This window comes from Patella vulgata, chromosome 6 (genome assembly GCF_932274485.2).
Source record: "Patella vulgata chromosome 6, xgPatVulg1.2, whole genome shotgun sequence".
Lineage (NCBI taxonomy): Eukaryota > Metazoa > Mollusca > Gastropoda > Patellidae > Patella > Patella vulgata.
The window spans coordinates 13,440,767-13,463,705 of NC_065884.2; the positions used below are offsets into that span (position 1 = coordinate 13,440,767).

Consider the following 22,939-nt stretch of genomic DNA (forward strand, 5'->3'; position numbering starts at 1 on the left):
GAGTATAAATTGTTTGTCACCCCCTATTGTCTGGGTATAATGATATTAAAATTAGCTAACTTGTCTAAAGACTTATAACGGTCAATTAAGATTTTTAAAAATCGAATATATCGACAGATATTTTGTATGGTTATATACCATATATTTTTTAAAAACTAAAATAAACCAATTCACGAAAGTATAAATTGTTTCTTTGGCTTAAATTCTATCAATATTTGTATTTATAAGCTTAATAAATGTTGTCTTTATATAATTAAGTTTCGGTTAGTAAGATTCCTTAATTATTAACTCTTTGAAACTCTAGAGTCTTAGATGAAAAAAAATAATAATCCGCTTAATTCTAATAGTGTAGTCTGAGATACAAATTAACCATGCGCATGCGATGATGTATGCAACATAAGTAAAAATAGAGGACTAAAACCCATGCACTATAAGAAAATATGACATCATTCTAAATAAGTATGTTTTAATAAAATAAAAAAATAAAAATAAATAAACAGAGGTAAAAAAAGACAACATAATGTATAAATAAACAAAAAATAAAACATAATAAACAAAAACAATAAAGAAGCGGAGCTGAAAGCAGGAGCTGCGTGTTCGGCGCTCTTTTTTTAGCCAAGGTATACGGATTGTGTCCCTTGATTCTTGCTCTATTACTTTATCAACTACAATATCTTTTTCATTCCAAATTAAACCCAAAGAGCAAAATTTAAGTTGGTCACAATAAGTATACCTGGAAAATGCACATCTAACATGGTTCACATTGACACAGCAGGGAATGGGTATGTTTAATATGTACAACACATATACCTTAACGATGATTCTTAAATTACATTACTTTTATACAAATATAACATCTAAAATTTACACCTTAGAAAAATTGTCTATAATTAAATCTTTAAATTTATTTAATATAAATGAGAAATATGAATGGATTGAACTATTAAGCTGAAGACGAGTCGATGAAGCTGGATTGGATGAACTACCTGATTCCATGGCTTCTCCGGTTTCTAATTCCACTCCAATCTCATTACCCATAATGGTCTCTGTTGTCAAATATTCTTCCATTATTTCTGGTAACGCAGTAGTATATTCTACTGCGTGTGTGTGGCTACCGTCAGTTGTCTTATATGTCTCTTTTTCCGGTTCCGATTCGGGTGTCGGTTCCGGTTCCGGTTTAGGCTCGGGTTCTGGTTCCGGTTCTGTTGTAACAGCGGGTTCTGCATCTACTTCAACTTCCGGTTCACTTGTGGTTTCTGGGTATGTTGGAACTACATCCGGAATAACGACTACTGTTCAAGGATCAAGATATAAAGACAGTGTTAAGGGAGAGAAAAAAGTCTAAATGTGTTTTTTCACAAAATATACAAAAACTGTTGGGGATTTTTTTTTACATTATGAGTTTTATTGGTAAGAGTGATGATAAGTACAGTGCTTAGGCCAACTACTGCACATTGAAAAAAAACAACACATAACAAAACAAGGTGATAAACGGTTTAGTCTGAGTTTTATACAGTGTTTTGGAGCGGGAACCGAGTATGACGTCATCGTAGCCATCTTGGAATTGTGACGACATGTCAAGTACTTAAAAAGGTTTAGTCAGGGATTTAAAACAGACATATGTATCAGATTTATCCTTGTGATAACGATCACATTTCCTTTCCGGGTATGTAAATTGTCTTATTGTTATGGTGGCTCTACACTAACTCTCCAGACACTAACCGTAAGTGATCAAGGACAGGTCTGGTGTTCGCGCGACACATGCAAATCAACGGACAGCTACATATTCTAGAACAAAAGATTTTGAACCCTTGAGCCCCGTCAGTCGCAATCAACGCAAGCCATCGTTTATCGACGAATGCGAGATGAATATTAATGTATTAGCAAGGAGGTAACTAAGACGGTTACCGCGCCTTGACCCTCACTCTAACCGTAACCCTGGCCCTATCTTACAACTGTCAATCAATTGGAATGAATATGTAAACCGTCTGTGGAGGGCAATCTCCTGCCTAACCTTGAGGGATGCGATAGTGACTTCTCGTTTATCATTTTTAAGCCATGACATAAATACAAGCAATCTATTATTAAAAATCCCATCAGGCTTCGTATAGGGGCTCGTGGGTGTGATTTTATGTATACGATTTAACTAATGGGGGATCCAACAATTCTTGACCCATGTTATTTATTATCCAGTCGCATTAAGCCATGTGGTCTTAATCCACAGGTTGACGCATATTAGGTTAACAGCTGACACCAGCTTTAAATATTAAAAACGATTCTGATACCATATTTGTGATAGAGCTGATCTGATAGAACTTTCGATCATTGGAACCAAAACATGGCAATTCAGTTATCCAAAATAGTGTTTATTTAAAATTGATCCAAAGCCCACTATCAGTAGAGTTAGTGTAGTCCACCGTTAGAAGTCCAGAATCCAAACAGTCAGTAAATCTAATTCAAGTTTATAAAAAATGTATAGCCAATACCTCAATGTCAGTCATTATCACCTTGCTTTATCAAAAAACAACAAGAACCAGTACAAAAAAAAAGAAAATGCTAAAACAAATTTAGTTCACTCTCTATTAAAGGGGGTCTCTTAAAATGGGTAGCTGTGTCTAAATTATTGCACTAATAATTTAATTTGAATATGCGCAGTGCAGCGCCATGTGATTAATCGCAACGCTAAAGAGTGCTAAAGAGAAGACGTAACACTTGCTGCAGAAACGCACAAAAGGAGATCTATCCACACAATAACAGCACAACAAGAGAGTTCTATTATAAGTAAGAGTCTATGTATAAATATATATATATACGTATAATTCTATAAATAGTTCTATATATATATATGTGTGTATAAACGAAAACGAAAGAAGAACGTCAATCAACACCACAAAAAACTAATTAGATATTTTTTTTTAATTTAAAATCTCCTTTTGGATAGAACGGCTAGTATATAACTTCCGCAATTTGGTGTAACCGGGGCAAGGGATTTCATAAAGTCTTTAGGTGGAAAGTTAAAGTAATCATTCAAACAAGTAGTTGGACATTAACAGTATAAAAATACCATGCAAAAATTAAAACAAAGGTCGCAAATCCCAACAACATATTATGTGTATTTTCTTAGGGTGAAATGTGCTTTGAGCTATTCATTTGGATGTGGCTCATGTCACTATTGGAGCACCCAAAGGTTTACCAGCTAGTAGCTCGCCATGAACTCCTTCATCGGTATATATATATTTGAGCTATTCATTTGGATGTGGTTCATGTCACTATTGGAGCATCCAAAGGTTTACCAGCTAGTAGCCCGCCAAGAACTCCTTCATCGATATCTATATTTGTAATTATGTGTATTTCTTGAAAGGTTTGGGGGATGAAATATTGTTTGAGCTATTAATTTAGAGGTAGGTCACTTCAATATTGAAGCAATCTAAGCTGTAACATCAAGAACACCATCATATATATAAGTTAGTTTGGAGGTCTCCGTTTTGTTTATCATCAGAACACTACACATTCTAGTATGTATGTATTATATATTTGGAGTTATTTTGAACGTACGTAAAGTGTGGCAAAATCGCAATTTTCTTATATATCTTCTTGGATCCACCTCTGGATGTAGTACCGATAATCAAATTTGTATTAACAACTGGACCGTTTTAGCTCAAGTCTTGTCGGTGTCGTTTCGTCTGGGAATTAAAAAACTTATAAATGTCTAAATAAACTACATAGTATGTGTTGAGATTTATAACGACTTGTATTCGAGTTTAGACGACTCACCTCCACCAGTGGCTTCTTCTACAGTTAATGTAGCAGTATTACTAACTCTCCGACCAGCAACATTTTCAGCAACACAAGCATAATCACCAGTGTTTTCCCTAGTTGGGTTTATCAACACCAAAGAGTTATCTGGTGGCATCACAATATTGGCAATAGCATCCATGTCAATTCTGACTCCATTAAATGTCCAGTATACCTGAAGTATTATAAAACTTCGATATTCAATTCCATCTCGCCCTAATGTTTGCTCAAATTAATCACCAAATGAATTTCTGTAGACAACATATTAAATTTACACCTAGGAACAATTTGGTCACTATTAACAGTATTGAATATTGCAACAATACTATACCGGATATTACCGGAAAACACCGGTAATCACCGGAAAAAAACCCAGAAAACTACGGAAAACACCAGAAAACTACCGGAAAACACCATGTTATACTGAATACCGGAAAACACCGGAAAAACATTAAATACCGAAAAACGCACTAAATACCGGAGAACACTCTAAATAGGTAACCCGGTGTTTTTCGGTGTTTTTCCGGTATATAGTATAGTCCGAATATTGTACATAAGGAAATACGAATTTTAATGCAAAGGCGCAGATGTAAAATTACCCAGTACTTACCTTGGCAGCTGGAACGGCTTCTGGTGGAGTACACGATAGGGCTGCCATTACACCAGCCATGCTTTTTGTGTTTTCTGGGTTCTTCTGGAATCGTCTCTTTAGGTCTGAAATTTAACCAAACACTAACATGACTTAAAATTTACGTTGTAGATTTATATACATTTATTATTCAGGGATGGGATCTGTTGACGTAGGCTGCTAGACAATCAAACACACCGCTAGACTGACCAAGTCGTCCTAACTCGAGATAAAGTTTGTCGCGCCGGGGTTAAAAGTTTATCTTGATTGTCCAGCTTCATCATGGGAAATAAATCTGTTACCAATTATCCAAAATCAATAGGATGCTTCCTCTCACTGACATAAATAATTTTAGCAAGGTGTGTAAATAATTATCGGCATCCAGAGAGGGGTGATATAAAAACGTATAAAACGGATGCTTACATGCTAAATTAATGTATCCGGGGTTACTAGAAATAAGTTCTTCAGTTGCAGCTCCATAAGGAAAGTAATGACCATCACATACGCAAGTGTTATCATCAGTAAATCCTTCAGCATCTTCTCTGTTTAAATCCAAGGATACACTAATAACATCTCCTGATTCAACAGCATTGTTTTCATACCGATAATCCGGAACGATGAATCCGCTGCATCTAAATGTGATTCTGTCTACGTTTTTAGCAGCACAGGTAATGGTGATGGACTGGCCCCTGACGATGTAGTACATGCTCTTTGGTTGCTCGGTGAACATTGGGTGGACAGTGTGTCCAATTTCCGTCTCAGGTTCACTAGATGGTTCGATTTCAGATGGTGTATAGTATTCTGGTTCAGCAGTAGAGGCACCATCAACTAAGATCGATTCAGTTATGGGTTCCGTGACGGCAGCTGAAAAACAAGAGCATTTTGTAACACTCTGCAAAGGAGCACTTCATTTGAATTTTAAAACCGTCTTCATTAGCCCAGTTCGGAACAAAACAGTAGGACGTTAAACCCCATTTTATTTTATTACATAATTTTAAAATCACCAACCGCAATAAAGCGCTTCTCATGGCAACAAGATTTCGTCTCCTGCTTGCTGTGCATTTATTAGAGCATTTGCTAACAGTTCTTAATTTGGAGTAAAACATTATCAACACAATAATGTGCTTTTCATATCAATACGATTTTGTTATAGTATTTCTATAAGTCTTGGCTAAAATAGATATCCCGATATCCTATATTATAAATGAAAACACGTAATGTCCCAATATCAAGATAGTATTTTCTATCAGGGCCGTCTTTACACATGGGCACGTTGGGCAGTTGCCCGGTGGCCACAACAGCATAGTGGCCCCTCTAATTTGTTAAATCATTGAGAATGTCTGTCTTTTGGGCGAGGCCACACTGTAAGAAATAATTCTGTTAGAAACCATAAAAAGTTCTGGCAGCTGGTTTACCAGAATTTTTTTTTCTGTTACTTTTATTCTGTTTTTTTTTACAGAGAATATATAGAGAAAAAATTTGGTAAACCAGCTGCCAGAACTTTTTCTGTTGGTTTACAGAATTATTCCCTGTTAGATTAGGGCTTCTGCCAGAAGATTTTCTGTTCTTTAACATAATTATTTGGGTTAAATATAAAACAAAATCATTGTAAATAATAACTTATTTTTTGTAAAGGTAATTTTTCAGTCATGCATGTACAAAAAAATAAAAATGAACAGAAATTAAAAGCAAGAAATCATGAATGGCTTCAAATTTTGTGATTTCTGACGGTCAGGTTTACGACTTTCTGGCGTCTTTTCATCTTCTTGCAAATTTTGTTACCTTCAATACAAATCTGAAATAAAATGATGAAACACATACAGGCCATGAAATCAAAAGGTGTTAACTGGGTAAGTTGCAAAATAAACACGGGTAGCTTTCTTGGCTAATGGTTAATAATCCAGCATCATATTCTCTGAACCATCGCGTTTCTTACACTTTAATATTGTTTACATGGCCGATTTCAAATTCACAATACAACATACATTTGCATGGCCACTATGTGTATTAATCATAGATTCTAAACATAAAAAAGCAGCAAACTGAACAGACAGTACAGAGGCTGTGTTTTTAAACCCAATAACATACTCAGTATCTACCTATGCTGTAGATTTGCCTTCACACATACATATTATAAGGAAGACTTACCTTCACATCTTATTGTTGGTTTCCTCCTGTTCATTATTCTGCATGGTCAGCACACATTCACATTCAAACATTAACCGCCATAAGTTAAGTCTGCGACGCGCATGCATTAACCGAATCCAAGAGAATAACTATGTGATTTAACAGAACAGTGCCGTTAATATACAAGTTATTCTGGAATATTACAGGTCTTTTGATTAATGATACGATTTATATTGTTAATAAACAGTTTCTATCAGCTTATATACTGAAAAGTGTGTAAAAATACGTAAAAATACGAATTTTTTTACCTCAAATCACAGATATTTCTGTGACAATACGGATAATTCCCTTCAAATAACAAAAAATAGGGATTTTAAAAACAGATATTTTTTACAGTGTAGCACAATGTCGAAGATTCTTAGTAATTCTAATAATAAAGGTGATTAATTTAAGGAGAATTTAAGGAACGACGAACGGTTCATGCATTTCAAAACATTTCAACGTCATCAACCGCAATAACTTTCTTCCCATATCAACAAATCTTGTATAGTATTAGTATTTCCATTTGCTAACAATCTGCATATATTTCTTAAATTGCTAAAATTCCTATATCCAAAATTAGGGCAATAGTACGTAGATGCTATTCGAATAGCAAGGTACTATTGGATGCGAGTCAAAACATTATGGCGGCTGATACACTTTGTTATTACTGTAATATATAGTCAAGCAGGAGTAAGAAGTTTTATTTTAATTCCTTCAAGTGCCTGTGAATTTTCATACACTTCAAACCCCATTTATATTTATTACTCCAATATCAAGAAAAGTAGGACGCCAAACTCCATTTTATTTAATACCCAGACAGAATACGACAAACATATCTTACCGAATGTTGTTAAGGCAGCAGGTGGGGTTTGCCTAGTACCAGCTGTGTTTGTAGCAACACAGACATATCGACCAACATATCGTTGGCTCATATCATTAATAATTAAACTTCCGGTTATACTGATCTCAATATTCCTATCACGAGATGTATCAACTCTCACACCATCCTTTAACCAAGATACCTGTAACAGAAGCATGGCAAGGAGTAAGACGCTAGCTCGCTAAACAAATGGTATTTGGTTCCCTTCCGGTGTTTTGGCCGAGAATGATTCTCAGGATTTTCCATTTCCAGAGTGATTTCCCCTTGTCGATGGTGCAGGACGGATGGCCTGTCTAGTCGTTCGGATGGGGACGGAAACAACCAGATCCCGTGTGCGTAAAAAGACCCTGTCCGGGTGAAGTGTTCTTCACAGCATACTGTGTGGTGTACCCCCCCCCCCCCACACCCTTCTTGTATAGTCCAGCCAGGGGCAGAAAAGTAAAACGTTAAACTTCATTCCACTTGTTATGTCTGAATCACAGAGCACTGTTCAGTTCCAATATTATTTACCTTGCAAATATAATAATTCTAAAATCTTTAAAATCAGAACGACCGACATGTTCGCTCTAAAACTGTACAAGAAACGTATTTCTTATCTTATTTAACTCTGTCTTTATTAGCCCAGTCGGAGCAGAAGAGTGGGACGTTAAATCCTATTTCATTAGAGCTGCACGAAAGAGAAGTAGTTTCTCGTGCTCCAGAAAAGATAAACCTGTTCAGTATTGTTCACGAGGTGAAACCAAGGCCGAATCGACATCCTCTGGGCCAAAGTCCAACCAAGAAAGTCAGTAGCCTAGTGATTTAAATACAAAAGTATAACAAACTATTTAGAGCGGAACCACGGTGGATCCGGCGAGTATAGTATCCAGAAGGTCCGGGTTCGATCTCGGTCTTGGTCGAGTAAATCTTACGAGTTTATAAAACCTCGTTTCTCGTTATGGTTTTAGAATCTGACATGGAAGCGTCTAGTCGTTTGGATAGGACGAAAAGTCTAGATTCCGTGTATACTATTGGCATTACGCTATAGATCTTCTGATAGTTGAAAAAAGGATCTAAAAGCAAGCCATATTATCGCCCTCTCAGCGTATTGCATAAAATAGATGACATGTATCGGTCAGCAAATGATCTCCACCCAAACAAATACAAGAAAAACTACCTCAGGTTCAGGACCTCCGAATGGTGGTGTGCACATGAGTTCTGCTGGTACTCCCATTTGAACCTGTGTGTCCACTGGTTCCATGGCGAATTCGTCTTCAATAACTGGAAGATTTTCAAAGTAAACATGTTTATTTCTGATGTTTCATGCAGCATAAATGCAAATCAGCAAGTTCTATCCCAACACATTATAAAACAAAGGACAGTGTTTTGGGATTCTATATTTCTATCAGTTATTAAGGATACTGGTATCGACCCATGTTAGATACATGAAAACAAGATCAATATCTCTAAATGGGACAGAAATATAGAAAAATATTAGATAGAACTAGCTAATTCTCGGTCAACGGGTTATTACACGTCTTATCTCAACCAATTTATTTGTTTTTTGTGACCGAAGGTATAATTGTGATGCAGTAATTATGGCAATATTTTAAACTAAGAAAGGTCATCGAAGACGGACGGAACAGGTAAGCGGGTCAAACAAGTTAAGCCAAATAGGTGTTATTTGACTTACAAGCTCTCTCTACTTTTGCTTCAGGACTTTCTTCCCTCTCCCAATTACCACTAACAGTATACCACATTGTACAAATACAAGCATATTCTTCACTCTTCAGATCATCAGCGGTAACCTAAAACGACAGAATTTCATAAAATTCTAGAGCAGTGATTCTCAACCAGTGTGCCGCGGCACACCGAAATTTTGAACGTTGCACTAAGAAAACATGACAAAACACGTGATTCCAATTGAGTATTCACTGATAAGTTCATAGCTGTGATTTTTCTTCATTTAGTTTGAGTCATTCTATGTGTCTATGACTAGTCTCTGACTTACCATGTTTTTATTTCGCAAAATTCAGATATTTTTCATATATATTTAGCCAGTTGTGCCGCTATCTTTTCATGTGTTCCAAGGTGTAGCGTTGTCATAAAGACGTTGGGAAGCACTGTTCTAGAGACTGGGCAATATGTTTACTTGAGCTCCTGTGGTTGAGCTTGCTTAGGCTGTAGGTAAACCTGGCACTGATTATAATAATAACACTTACTGTAATAGTTGCTTCAATGTCAAATTTTCCTACAGCTCTGTTGTACGTCTGTTTGCTTTCAATTTCTTTTGGGTCGTAACGACGTCTGTTACATCTGAAGGTGACCATATCAGCGTTTTTAACACCACAAGTAATAGGCACATCCCTGCCTTGAGCCATATAATATACAGGTTCTAGAGGAGTGCTGAAGTAAGCTTCCCCGGGAGCTCTTCCGGGAGTTGTTGGTTCTGGTCTAGCAACAGGTCTAGTTGGTGGTGGTCGGGTAACCTCGACTCTTGGTTTAACAAAACCATCTGAAATATCAAAGGGGTAACTTAATGCCTGGTAATCATTCAAAGCGAACCCTTGGTACTAAGGTCAAAGAAAGGCTTACTTGGTGGGTCAAAATCCTATTTACTACTTGGTGGGTCAAAATCCTATTTACTAATTTTAGTCACACGATAATTATAATATCATTTCAATGTGGTCCCTTGGGGATAAAATCAAAGAAGAAACAAATTACGTGGTGAATCAAGATTCAATTTACTAGCTTTAGTTTAAACTTACACACCCTCGGTTACATCTCACCACTGGCTTTATATATATGGACCTACAGTTTCAACGAAGACAGATTGTCATCAACGTATAAATCGATAATTTTAAGGCTCGTTCGATCTATCAGTAGTTTATCTCGTCATTATTCAAGTCATCATCCGGTTTCCTCCCACTGCTAAAGACCCCTACGCGCAAGCGAATTATGTAAATAAAATTAAACCATATGTTAGTCCCGAAATGACCTAGTTTGTGTCGAGTGGACGTTAAACCCCATTTCTCTCTCTCTCTCTTCAAGTCATCAAGGGGGGTCCGACGGTGGCTAAGTGGGTAAGGCGCTAGCCTGGAGGTTGGGTGTTCGATCCCTGCATTGGCCGAGAAAGTTCATCCAGATTTTCCGGCGTGGTTCCCCCTTGTCAGTGATGCAGGGCGAAGGGCCTGACAAGGACAGCTGTCTAGTCATTCGGATGAGACGAAAAACCGAGGTCCCGTGTACACATTGGCCTGCACGTAAAAGATCCCTTGACAGTTGAAATTCGATATAAGAGTAGGCCGTAGTGCCGCTGTCCGGGCAAAATTTCCCTCATAGCACACTGTATGGTGTATGCCCGTCTTCATTTGGCCAGTTCGGAGCCTAACAGTAGGACGTTAAACCCCATTTCATTTCATTTCATTTCAGATCATAAGGTTTGTCATTGAGTCCAGTGGTGTGGCTTCGATTTACCGCTTGTGCATGACAAGAAATGCGGCCAGTCCAACCTCGTGGGTTTTATCCGGGTCCTCCAGATCCCCCCACATCAATATGTCCACTATGGTTAGGTGGTGTTGCGATTCATAATACTGCGAACAAATAGCTTGTATCGAATTACCTTCTACTGTAAGTCTAGCGTTTCCACTGTATCTAACACCAGCTACATTGGAAGCCGAGCACTGGTAATCACCACCATTACTTATAGATGCAGATTCAATAGTGAGACTACCATCTTCATCTACTACATAATAACCACTTCTAGTATCAATTTCCTCACCGTTAAAATACCATCTAATCTACAAACAAAACAAACAATAAACGTTGAAGACTTTTTCTACAGAGTATATGTACCGCGGGCATACTATGAATAGGTAACCGAGTGTAACGTCATCGCAGGGATCGTGGAATTTCACTCCGTCAATCGATGCACAAATATTGTCAACGAAACCACCAAGCCAAGATTCTGGTCGACCGTAAATCAATTGGCGGAGGGTTGGGTGTTTCGAAGAACAAGAGGAATGGCTAGCGTTTTGGGACCAGTACCTGACCCAAAAAACAAAGGCATCTCAACAGAGACATGAGCTCAGTGATGGGTAAGCTTCGCGTCATGGGTGTACAGTACTTGCAACCCTTTGGGTTTTCATCAGCTTCTCAAATAGAAAAAAATTACCTGGTTTCTCAGTTAAGTATTCAGCGTTATAATCATATTAATGAAACAGTGATATCATTAGTTTTCTAGCCATTACTTACTTCTGCTGGTGGCTTTGATTTTGGTGCTCCACATGCCATGGTAACAGAACCATCAGTACCTACAACTTGACTTTCGGGTTCAGCAACAAATTGTTCACCAAGGACTAAAACATCAAATAGTAAAACACATTAGTATGTATACATCTTGGGGTATTTATGAGCGTTGCAGTTTTTACCATCACCATTAAATGCGAAGGGGTGTACCAATTAAATGCAGAGGAGTGTACCGATTATACCATCACGATTAACTGCAGCGGGGTGATACCGTTTTTACCATCACGATTAACTGCAGAGGAGTGATACCGTTTTTACCATTATGATTAACTGCAAAAGGATGTGTCGTTTTTAGTATCATGATTAACTACAGAGGAATGTACCCTTTTTTACCATCATGACTAACTGCAAAGAATGATACTGGTTTTTTTAGTATCATGATTAACTACAGGGGGTGATACCGTTTTTACCATCATGATTAACTGTATAGAATCGAAATCGTTTTTCACCATCATGACAAACGCAACATATATTATCGTGATAATACCGTTTTTACCACCATGGTGTATAGTGATGATAGACACACAGAAAATTCATAATTATTATTAGAAATGGAGGCTTTAATTGATCATTACTCACGTCATCGATCAATTTATACTTTATTATTTGATTTTGGCCATTATCTCATTGAAGTGCCAGTTTATTTATTTCGGGGACGATCTTGTATTTATTACAAAGCGGTGATATATGGGGTTTAAGTAGGGTGTTGATACTTACAAGCGACTTCAATATAACCCTTCGATGATGGTTTGCTCTTCCAGCCCTGAACACCTGGTTCAGTATACCAAGATATACAGTTGCACGCGTAGCTACCATCAATACCATAGCGTCTTATATCTTCTTCTTTAACAGTGAACGTTGTTTCATAGATGGTACCTCCCTGAGGGTTGGGGAATTCTTGTTTTCTTTGATCTTCGTCACCCAGTCGACGATTGTTACATCTATGATATAGAGGAGTAACGATGTAAATGAAATGAAATGAAATGGGGTTTAACGTCCTACTCTTCTGCTCCGAACTGAGCCATACAGTGTGCTATGAGGGGAAATTTTGACCGGACAGCGGCACTACGGCCTACTATTATACCAAATTCCAACTGTCAACTGATCTTTTACGTGCACGCCAATGTGTACACGGGACCTCGGGTTTTCGTCCCATCCCAACGACTAGAGAGATAGCTGTCCTTGTGAGGCCCGAGTTACGATGTAATTCCAATGGTATTTAGTAAAAGTATAACTGGAATACAGTTACTGCTTATTACTGAGCGACATTACTATTAGGCTACTGTAACAATAAACAATGATTGTATCGCTTGATAAAGATTAGACAAGCCTAGTCGAAACATTGCTAAATAATAAACCAATAGTGGGAAAACTTGTTAGGGGAGGGGCCAAACACAACGTTTTCAAACAAAGCTAGGGTCAAACAAGGATTGTAGGCCCAGGTCAAATGGCGTCCATTAAGCGAAAACGTCACTGGGCGACGCTGCAAGTATAAATAGACCTACAAAGATTATTGATCCTAGAGAGAGCAAAGCCTGTTTAGAGCTTGGGTCAACAGTAAAAAAAATCGATTTCTTATTTCATTTACAGATACAAAAACTCATAATTTTTAAGATGTAAAGGGTCTGGTGGGCCGGATGACAAGGCTTAGCCGTAGTTTGCCCACCACTGTAATAAAAATTAATTGTATTTCATAGAATTGCGTGCTGTGCGTTAAATATTTCAGTTTCTATAAATTAAATGTATCTTAATCTAAGCATAAGGAGCAACGGTGGTACAGCGAATAAGGCGCTGGCTCACTCGCCAGGGAGGTTCTCAATCTAGGCGTTGGATGAGAAAGGAACGTGTGTCCCCCATGTCAGTGGTGCAGGAAAGGTGGGGCTGTCGATAAACAGTGTCTAGTCGTTCGAATGGTAATGAACAGGCTCCTGTGTACACGTCGTCGTGTTCGTAAACTAACTATGGACAATAGTTGCAATTCGAAATAAGAATAGGGGAATTTCCCCCATAGCACACTGCATGGCATATACACGCCGGCATTAGACCGGCGGGGGGGGGGGGGCCGACACGGAAGCTAAGTGAGTAAGACGCTGGCTCGTTATTCTGGAGGTCGCGGGTTCAAACCCGGTGTTCGCCGAGAAAGCCTATCGGAATTTTCCCGTGTGGTTTCCCCTTGTCAGTGGTGCAGGACTGGTGGGACGAAACACATTGGCGTGCACGTAAAAGATCCCTTGGCAGTTGGAATTCCATATAATAGTAGGCCGTCTAGCCGCTGGCCGGGCAAAATTTCCTCATAAAATATTGTATGGCGTATGCCCGTCTCACTGAAATTAGGAATAATTGCTAAGTATTTACAAGCATCGACTCGGTCTTTTATTGGTTTGGGGGCTTTGCTTTTGTTTTTTAAAATTGTTAATATATTCATACCTGACAGTTAAAATCTTGGCTCCATTGACCCGACACGTGATGTCAACGGGTTCATCAGCAGTGACGTAATATAAAGAATCGGGTGATTTTTCATAGATTGGACCATCTTCTAAAGGAGCATCAGAAGCTTCAAGTCGATCTTCCTCAGTAGAATCTAATAAGAAAGAGGACATGTATAGTCCAAGTCCAGTTATTTCCCTACGAACTAAGAAGAAAGTTTGTTAAGCTAATTTGTATGATTGCCATTCCTGTAAACGGAATAAATGTAAGCTATAATGAATCTCTAGATCCCTAAAGTGCAATGCTGTTTTTGTTTTAGTGTTTTTCTCGTGGGTTTTCTCCGGGTCCTCCGGTTTCCTCCCACTGCTAAAGACCCCTACGCGCAAGCGAATTATTGAAATAAAATTTAACCATATGTTAGTCCCGAAATGACCTAGTTTGAGTCGATTGGACGTTAAACCCCATTTCTCTCTCTCTCTCTTCCTTTTGTGTTTTCCAAAAATGCGATGTTAGATATCCAAATTTTAAACTTTTTTTGAATCATAAAGTGGCACATGTACTTCCTAGCAAACACAATTGTCAAAGTTTAAAAGTAAAACGCCATAGATTTTATGTCAAGCAATTAAATCTAATCGAAGTTGCGGCACTTCAGGCAATTATCTCAGAAAACTTGACCGCGGTATCACCATATGTGAAAACGGACGTAAACCCCCCCACGAACAAATTAACTAAATATTCAACATAGGTTTTTGACATAATGTAACAAACTTGTTATATGTATACAACAATACGAAATGAAATAAAGATAATACCTACCACCAATAGATAATTGAGCAGGAGCACTAGTTCTTTTAGCAGCAGAGTTTCTAGCAAGGCAGGAATATTGACCAACATCTTTTCTTCTAAATTTCTTGATGATCAGTAAACCTCGGCTGTCCACTTCAAAATTGTTATCGTTGGCGTGGACCTTTCGTCCGTCTTTTAACCATGAAATCTGCAATGACATTTATTAAGATTGGAGGGTTTTTTTTCGGACTCTACGACCTAGCAACAAAGGGCAAACCTATACGATGTTCTCTCGTCTGTATCTCTGAGTGCGGTTTTTCGATACCAAATTGGAACCCAGCGGTGTTGTCCAAACCATTCCATTTCCGATAATGTGCAAGCATACATTTTGATTAGTTGATTAATTGTGGACATTGCCAAATTAAATTTAACGCATTTTTGTCGCCCAGTGAAGTTTGTAAACAGATATAAAATTTGGTTTATATCTGCAGATAGAATGGGCTAGTTACGTTCGTTCTGTGGTAGTTATCTCCCATTAATAACATTTCTACCAGGATGGCGGACCATGATTTTGTTTTTGATACCAGTAACTATAATTTGAATGGTTTCTGGATAGAACTAGATGACTGTAAACTTAATTTTTAGACATATAAAAGTAACTATTTTTACAACGCGAGGGATACGAAGTTATCCTCAAATAATTGTCACTGGATTAAAATTAATTTAGCTTTACTCATGACACGTTGAAATCAATTACCAATTTATCAGGGGTGATTGGGTAGCCTAATTAACTAACGCGTGCGATTGAGATCCAAAAGTCGGTCATTGAGTATTCGATTCCCAGTTTGTATGTGATACGCAGTAGGGTCCCCTGTCCAAACGCATGGGTTTTCTCCGAGTCCTCCGAAATGGACTAGTTTTTGGTGAATGAATATTAAGCCCTCCCTTTGATTTGAAGGAGTCCAGACTTACTGTTGGTGTTGGTTGTCCTGCTGGTGGTGAACACATCAATTCTACTTTACTACCTATTGGTGCAGATTTACTTCTTGGTTCTTCTACAAATTCTTTTTTCAAAACTATGACCCAACAAAGAAAGAAATGGCGTAGTTATTAAAATCTAAATTATAAATTATATGTCTTCCAGGTCAGAAACTAATAACAAATGTCTCGAATCGGCCGTGTGTCCTGGCTGTGGTACAAGCTAATCTTTTGTTCCGTGCCAACAAAAGTACTGGACACATTTTCTTCTCCTGCCATATTCTGCACACAGAGAACTGTCTACTTTACTTCGAGAATAGATCTCTTACCCTAAATAACCGCCATAGCACACTGTTTTGTAATGTGGCATCACTGCGGTTCACATCTGTTTTACACAAAAAGATCTTCCAATTTTATTAAATGGAAGCAGAATATATACTTCTCAAAATGCTCGAAATATACTTAATATTCTCGACTAAAATCGTCGATTTAGGACTTAATATGTCAGTCAACTAGTTTAGGGTCTGTTCGGAAGCGCGTATGTGTAGCATGCTCCTCCCAGAGACCGATAAAAGAAGCCTGTTTGGCATCTTGCATTGTTACCGATCCGGAAGCTGGTGATGGATAAACAAAAACTGAAGTGTTGAGCAAGTGATACCAAAATTTATCGGACATATTTGTCCTAACTGAATTCAATCCAATTTGTTAATTTCACAATCTAATTAAAATACAGATCTATATTTCGTTTCGTTTTTTTATACTTTCGACGACCTGCACTACAGTGTAGTAAAGACGAGTAAAACAAAATTTTGAACTATAAAAACGAAACGAAATAGGATCTTTAGTTTGATCAGATTGTTAATTTCACTGACATATACGAATAATGAACTTTCATAATAAATACGTGACCATAATATGGAACCCAATTACTATTTTAATTTGTTTGATAACTTTGAGAGAACCCCCAATGTATTTCTTTTCACAATAGGCATATCATACATGACAATAGAGATGATAATATATAAAGTTACATGATAATAAGATGAGTTTTGATGAGAGAAAGAGTAATGATGTCATGAATGATCAGCCTCTTGAGGATAACCCTTAAAAACCTGATTAAATTAAAACTAGGTTTAAAACGTCGCTTAATTTAATTGTGTACCATAGTATGTTTTTGTTTTTGTGTCAGTTGCTAAATGCCGCTCAAAGAAGATATGAACTTACATGCTGTACTAATTTGCGTTCGCCTGGTTCTGATGGGTCTTCCTGACGTCACATCTCCTATACATTCACACCAAAAGGGGTTTCTCGTTTCATATCCACGAATATCGGCCTTGGTCACTTCCAAGGTACCTTTAATTATTTCTTTTCCTGAGGGTTGAACACGGCCTACAACTTGTAACTTATTGATGGGGATTTCTTTCGCGCATGAGAATCGAATACTGTCCACATTTTCAGCTTCACAGACAATAGATGCTGGTCTGTTCTTTGTGACGTAATAACTACCTGCTGGTCTCGTAATAAATCTAGGTGATCTCTGGCCCTGGCATGTTGTAAGAAGTATAAGGAATGTTACTGAAAAAGAACGAGATTATGTAATCAAAATTTGAGCAGGATTCGTGTTTTTTGATTCGAGAAAGTACAGGTTCGACTTTTATGGAAAATGTCCACGCTACTATAAATTCAGAACACATTTTGTAACCTGTTGGTGCCAGGAACACAACACCACAGAATAAAATGGGGTTTAACGCCCTACTTTTTTCGTTTTGCACAAGTGTGTTTTGAGGGACACTTTGCCTGGACAGTGGCGTTTCCGCCTACTCTTCGTCGAATTCCAACTGTCATAGGTTCTCTTACGTGTACGCCGACATGTGCACGGGACCTCGATTTTTCACCCCCATCTGAGAGACTAGACGCTATTTCCTGGCAGGGCGTCCGTACGACACTCATGTCATAATGATAGTAATCCCGAGGTTTTTTCTCCACCAACACCAGGATCGAACTCGGGACGTATTGGTTAGTGATGTGGCGACAAATATAACGTCTAAGATTCAAATCTACCCCTGCTAGATGTTTTTAGAATAAAATTTTAAAAATAATTCTTGGGGTGATCAACGAACAAGGTCAGCTGGATGTGGGTTGGATATGGATGATTTGGGTTTTAACTGATGCGGCTACCATCACGTAAGATATTATATTACTTACCTGATAAAGCACAGGTAAGACAGTCGGTGGCTTTCATGCTTGCTGTTCTTGTTTACCACCCAGTTAAAATCAACAGGGGCTCTTTCTTCGTGTATAATGTCCCAAATATCACTCAATTGTCTGAAAAAGAGAGTACAGTTATTTAATGACAAAATATATATATCAGCAACATACTCGGTACTTCATGTTGCATCAGTATTTCATGTAAAGTCCTCCGTTTTTAAGGAGCGTTATTAGTAACTTCCATCAGTATTTCATGTAACGTCATTAGTAATTTCATCAGTATTTCATGTAACGTCATCAGTATTTCATGTAACGTCATCAGTATTTCATGTAACGTCATCAGTATTTATGTAAAGTCATCCGTATTTCAAGGGACGTTATTAGTAACTTCATCAATATTTCATGTAACGTCATCAGTATTTCATTTAACCTCACCAGTATTTCGTGTAACTGTAACTTCATCAGTATTTTAGTATTTCATCAGTATTGCATGTAACCTCATCAGTAGTCCAATGGCGCAATTTGTTTAATCTTAATTTATTGTTTTCACAAAAAGTAAGGACATCCATTTCACAAAAAGTAAGGACATCCATTTCACGTGGAAAGTCGTACCAGAATTAAATTTCTTCTAGCGCTTGAAAATCATCTTCAAACTGGACATTTGATAGAAACCAATATAAAGTTAATTAGCCATGCAGACTCCTCAAAGGGATTTTGTTTTGGGTGTATAAATCCGTTTTTAAAATGCAATTCCCTTGTGTAAAATGGACATCATTTATGAAATATACATGTATAATGACAAATGCCTAATGCTAGGTACCCTCTGTCGTGCGATGCATTACGATAGGGTTGTCCCCATTGAGTCCACGATCTGGTACGTGCAGATACGTTCGGATACGTTTCGATACGATCGCATTATATGATAAGATCTGATAGGAACAACACGATTACTCCTCGATTAAAATCACGATTTCAATCGTTGCACGAATCGTGATAGTAGGAATCGTGTCTTTGAGCAAGGCTTAAGATAGAGCAGTAGGTAGGCTTGTAGGAATTCAATATGTTATTAGGTATGTTTTAAACATCTCTGTGCCAGGTTTAGTACTACGATTACTACGTAGGTAAATATATACCACACCGCACGCACCTAGTTGACGAGGTAACATTCTTCTCACCTACTAATGGGAACTTCGCCAATTTGACTTAAAACATATTGTGCTTTTTCCTCCTCTCAGTCTATATTTATGATATCAATAAATGACCGAGGTGTAAGATTTCATCTCTTTGATGGGGTTGTGATCTTTGTATCTTTATATTGTATCAATTTTCCTCTGATAAATATCTCTATTTGATGTGTGGCCCTGGGTGTTCTCCCTCCCTTAACAAATAACATTTTGTTTTGTTCATGAGAAAACATACACCGATAAGAAGGTCAATGCCTCATTATTCAATGTTTATTTTTTAATAGAAACAGCTTACATTTACAAAGGAATAATTTACTTTGGATTAGGAATGATTTACTTTTTATTAGGAATAGTTTTACTTTTTATTAGAAATGGTTTACTTTTTATTAGGAATTGTCTACTTTTAAATATGAATGGTTAACATTTTGACAAGGCTCACTTTTTAATAGTAATGGTTTACGTGATAATGGGAATGGTTTACTTTAAATAGAAAGAATATAGGGGCGGTTTACTTTAGGAATGGTTTACTTTTTAATAGTTTATTTAACGTCCGGTTCCACCGAAGTGATATAGCAGATACATTTAATGGTAACGGTTTACCTTTAATAGGAAAGCTTAATTCTAAATAGGAACGACTTACTTTGAATATGAAGGGCTTACTTTGAATATAGGAAGCGTTTACTTTTAACCGGAATGGTTTACTTTTAATAAGATTGATAATTAAAACACAAAACGTGTTTCAATATCAGCACTATATTAATTCCTGGGTGAAATACATTAAAGTAGTGATGTACACTATGGACGATATCTTGTTATAAGCGTTACCAATATGACGTAAATCCACCGTTTCACCATGGCATATACATGTAAAGCGATCACTGTATCAATAAACAAGACCCAAAATACAAGTAGAGGATTCTCGACATATATCTATATTACAAAACTATGATCGATTCCCCGGTTGTACGTGACAAGGAGTAGGGTTGCCTGTCCAACCTCGTGGATTTTCTCCGGCTCCTCCGGTTTCCTTCCACAGCGAAAAACCCCTACGCGAAAGCGAATTATGGAAATAAAATTGAACCATATGTTAGTCCCGAAATGACCTAGTTTGTGTCGAGTGGACGTTAAACCCCATTCTCTCTCTCTCTCTCTCTCTCTCTCTCTCTCTCTCTCTCTCTCTCTCTCACACAAAACTATGATCTGGAACATATTCCGTAGTTATACAGGTATAAATAGAAATATAGGTAAACATTATAATGAAATCCTGATCCACGCCCTTTGTAACGTCACGATTATACCAAATCTTGTTTGTTTATACCATTTCACACATTATTTATACACTCCGTCCATGTTGATATATTATACTACCTACTAAAACTAAATATATATATTCACTTAGTAATGTTGAAACCTGTTACAGTTTTATTGCGTGAGAAGCAGAAAACGCCCATCCTTTTCATGGACACCTGGCATAATTTTTTGTTATGTGATGTGGATAATAGTACAGGCACTGAATACCATGAGTTCACAAAGCATTCGAAGGCTTAAGTTAAGAATTTATTAAACTTTCAATCACTGATTATGAGAGATATCTTTGATCCCGAAACACAAAACGTTGCACATAGTTTTTTATTGATGTATTTGATACATTAAAACAAGAACAGTTTTATAAAGGGCTATATTATAGTATATTATAGTTCAAATAAGGCGAACAATTTTGAGTAAATTCTTAATTTAAGTCTGAGAATGCTTTGTGAACTCGAGGCCAGGAGATCCGGGGTTCGGTCCCGGTATTACCCCTTGTCTGTGGTGGTGGCAATGAATCGGGACGTAGAACCGAGGTATTTCATATCCAAAATATCCCTGCAGTTTTAAGCCAGGTGAGTTCACGGGTACAAAAGCGAAACCATCGTCTTATTCTGACAGCCCAAGGTATATCCTACTTGAAGCAATAAATTGACATAAAAAGTAAACAAACAAAAAGCCACCTCAAAGATAGGCAATAAGTTAGTTTTAAAGTTCTCCATTGCGTTCAGGGGACATAAATAAAGCTAGCTGAACGATCACGGATTGTTTTCAACCGGCTGAACGATTGTCATCACAAAATAAACAAAGGTTTCAAACTATCGCCCTGAAAGTTTTGTAATTAATTGATAACTGCCTTTGAAGCATTTTATACTTCTTAATCATTTTCATTATTGCTATTATTAGATACACCATTCTGGAACCACCATTCTGGAACCGCCATTCTATTAAAGCAAATATCTTGAGAACCATGATAAAATGACCTCATACCCCTTTCCTGGCATTTTAAATACATTTATATCCGCCCAATTCTGAAATGATGGGCGGGTATCGACAACTTCACAGAACTTTTTGTTCTTTTGAAAACAATGTTGAAATTCTACCATATTACCATTTTGACATGGGATCGGAATGTAGGAAATTGTACAACTTAAAACAAGTGCACATAAGACATATTGTAAGAAAAAAAACAGGAAACGTAAACTCTATAGTGCACATAACAAATGAGCTTTGTGTTTTAAATGGAAGAAGATAGAGTTGTTATTCCCGACAATAAAATGCAATAGGGTTTAACGTCTTACTTTTCTGCACCGACTGGGCTAATGACGGACAGCAGCGCTACTAACTAGTCATATTTCGAATTTCAGCTGTCAAGGGTTCTTTACGTGCACGTCAACATGTATAGGGGACAGGGTATTTCGTACCATCCGAACAATGCAAACATTGTCCTTCATTTTGCAGCACTAACAAGGGGCGCGGAGCACCACGCTGGGAAATCCCAGGGAACATTCTAGGCCAATACCAGTATCGAATCCAGGACTTCCTGGTTAGTGAGCCAGAGAAATACACACTGACCCAATGTGGCTGCCTATTGCCGACAGTAATTAAATGTTAAAATAAACAATGTAATTTCACAGTGTATTACTATACATATTAAACCATGAAGAATCATACAAACTTTCACAGTTTATTACTATACATATTAAACCATGAAGAGTCATACATACTTTCATAGTGTATTACCATACATATTAAACCATGAAGAGTCATACATACTTTCACAGTGTATTACTATACATATTAAACCATGAAGAATCATACATACTTTCACAGTGTATTACTATACACATATTAAACCACGAAGAATCATATATAATGTATGACACATAATGTTGTTAACACCATAGATATGTTTATTAGTTATTATCAAAGAGTCGGCTGGAACACGCCCGTTCTTAATGTAATACAAATTTCAATACCTGGGGTATGGTAAATATAAACAGAGGCAGAGAAATGGGATATAACGTCCACTCGACACAAACTAGGCTATTTCGGGACTAACATATGGTTCAATTTTTTTTCAATACTTTGCTTGCGTGTAGGGCTCTTTAGCTGTGAGAGGAAACCTGAAGATCTGGAGAAGACCCATATGTTTGGACAACCTACTCTACTCCTTATCACGTACAAGCGGGGAATCGAAACCACGCCACTTGACTCAATGACAGTAATGACTATAAACAATACATATACAAATCGCAGTAGGCGTGTGTTCTAGTCAAATGCGGGTCTACC

The 22,939-nt window shown here is 37.4% G+C and overlaps 1 protein-coding gene across 5 annotated transcripts in view; it reads right to left on the reverse strand.

Annotated features, from left to right (window-relative positions):
- The window catches only part of LOC126823403 (muscle M-line assembly protein unc-89), an 80,742-nt gene that overhangs the window by 9,891 nt on the left and 47,912 nt on the right, over window positions 1-22,939 (reverse strand). For 3 of the 5 annotated variants that reach the window (XM_050552224.2, XM_050552220.2, XM_050552221.2), the window contains exons 2-17: window positions 18,156-18,275; window positions 17,175-17,525; window positions 15,945-16,048; window positions 15,003-15,180; window positions 14,187-14,340; window positions 12,477-12,700; window positions 11,706-11,809; window positions 11,074-11,251; window positions 9,674-9,966; window positions 9,145-9,259; window positions 8,629-8,732; window positions 7,434-7,614; window positions 4,847-5,287; window positions 4,406-4,509; window positions 3,775-3,970; window positions 987-1,292 (exon numbers count right to left, since the gene is read on the reverse strand). In XM_050552224.2, coding sequence (XP_050408181.1) covers window positions 987-1,292; window positions 3,775-3,970; window positions 4,406-4,509; window positions 4,847-5,287; window positions 7,434-7,614; window positions 8,629-8,732; window positions 9,145-9,259; window positions 9,674-9,966; window positions 11,074-11,251; window positions 11,706-11,809; window positions 12,477-12,700; window positions 14,187-14,340; window positions 15,003-15,180; window positions 15,945-16,048; window positions 17,175-17,525; window positions 18,156-18,192 — 3,070 coding nt within the window. In that variant the 5' untranslated portion in view covers window positions 18,193-18,275. The remainder of the gene's footprint in view (window positions 1-986; window positions 1,293-3,774; window positions 3,971-4,405; window positions 4,510-4,846; window positions 5,288-7,433; window positions 7,615-8,628; window positions 8,733-9,144; window positions 9,260-9,673; window positions 9,967-11,073; window positions 11,252-11,705; window positions 11,810-12,476; window positions 12,701-14,186; window positions 14,341-15,002; window positions 15,181-15,944; window positions 16,049-17,174; window positions 17,526-18,155; window positions 18,276-22,939) is intronic. The other 2 variants (XM_050552223.2, XM_050552225.2) reach the window with 2 other exon arrangements.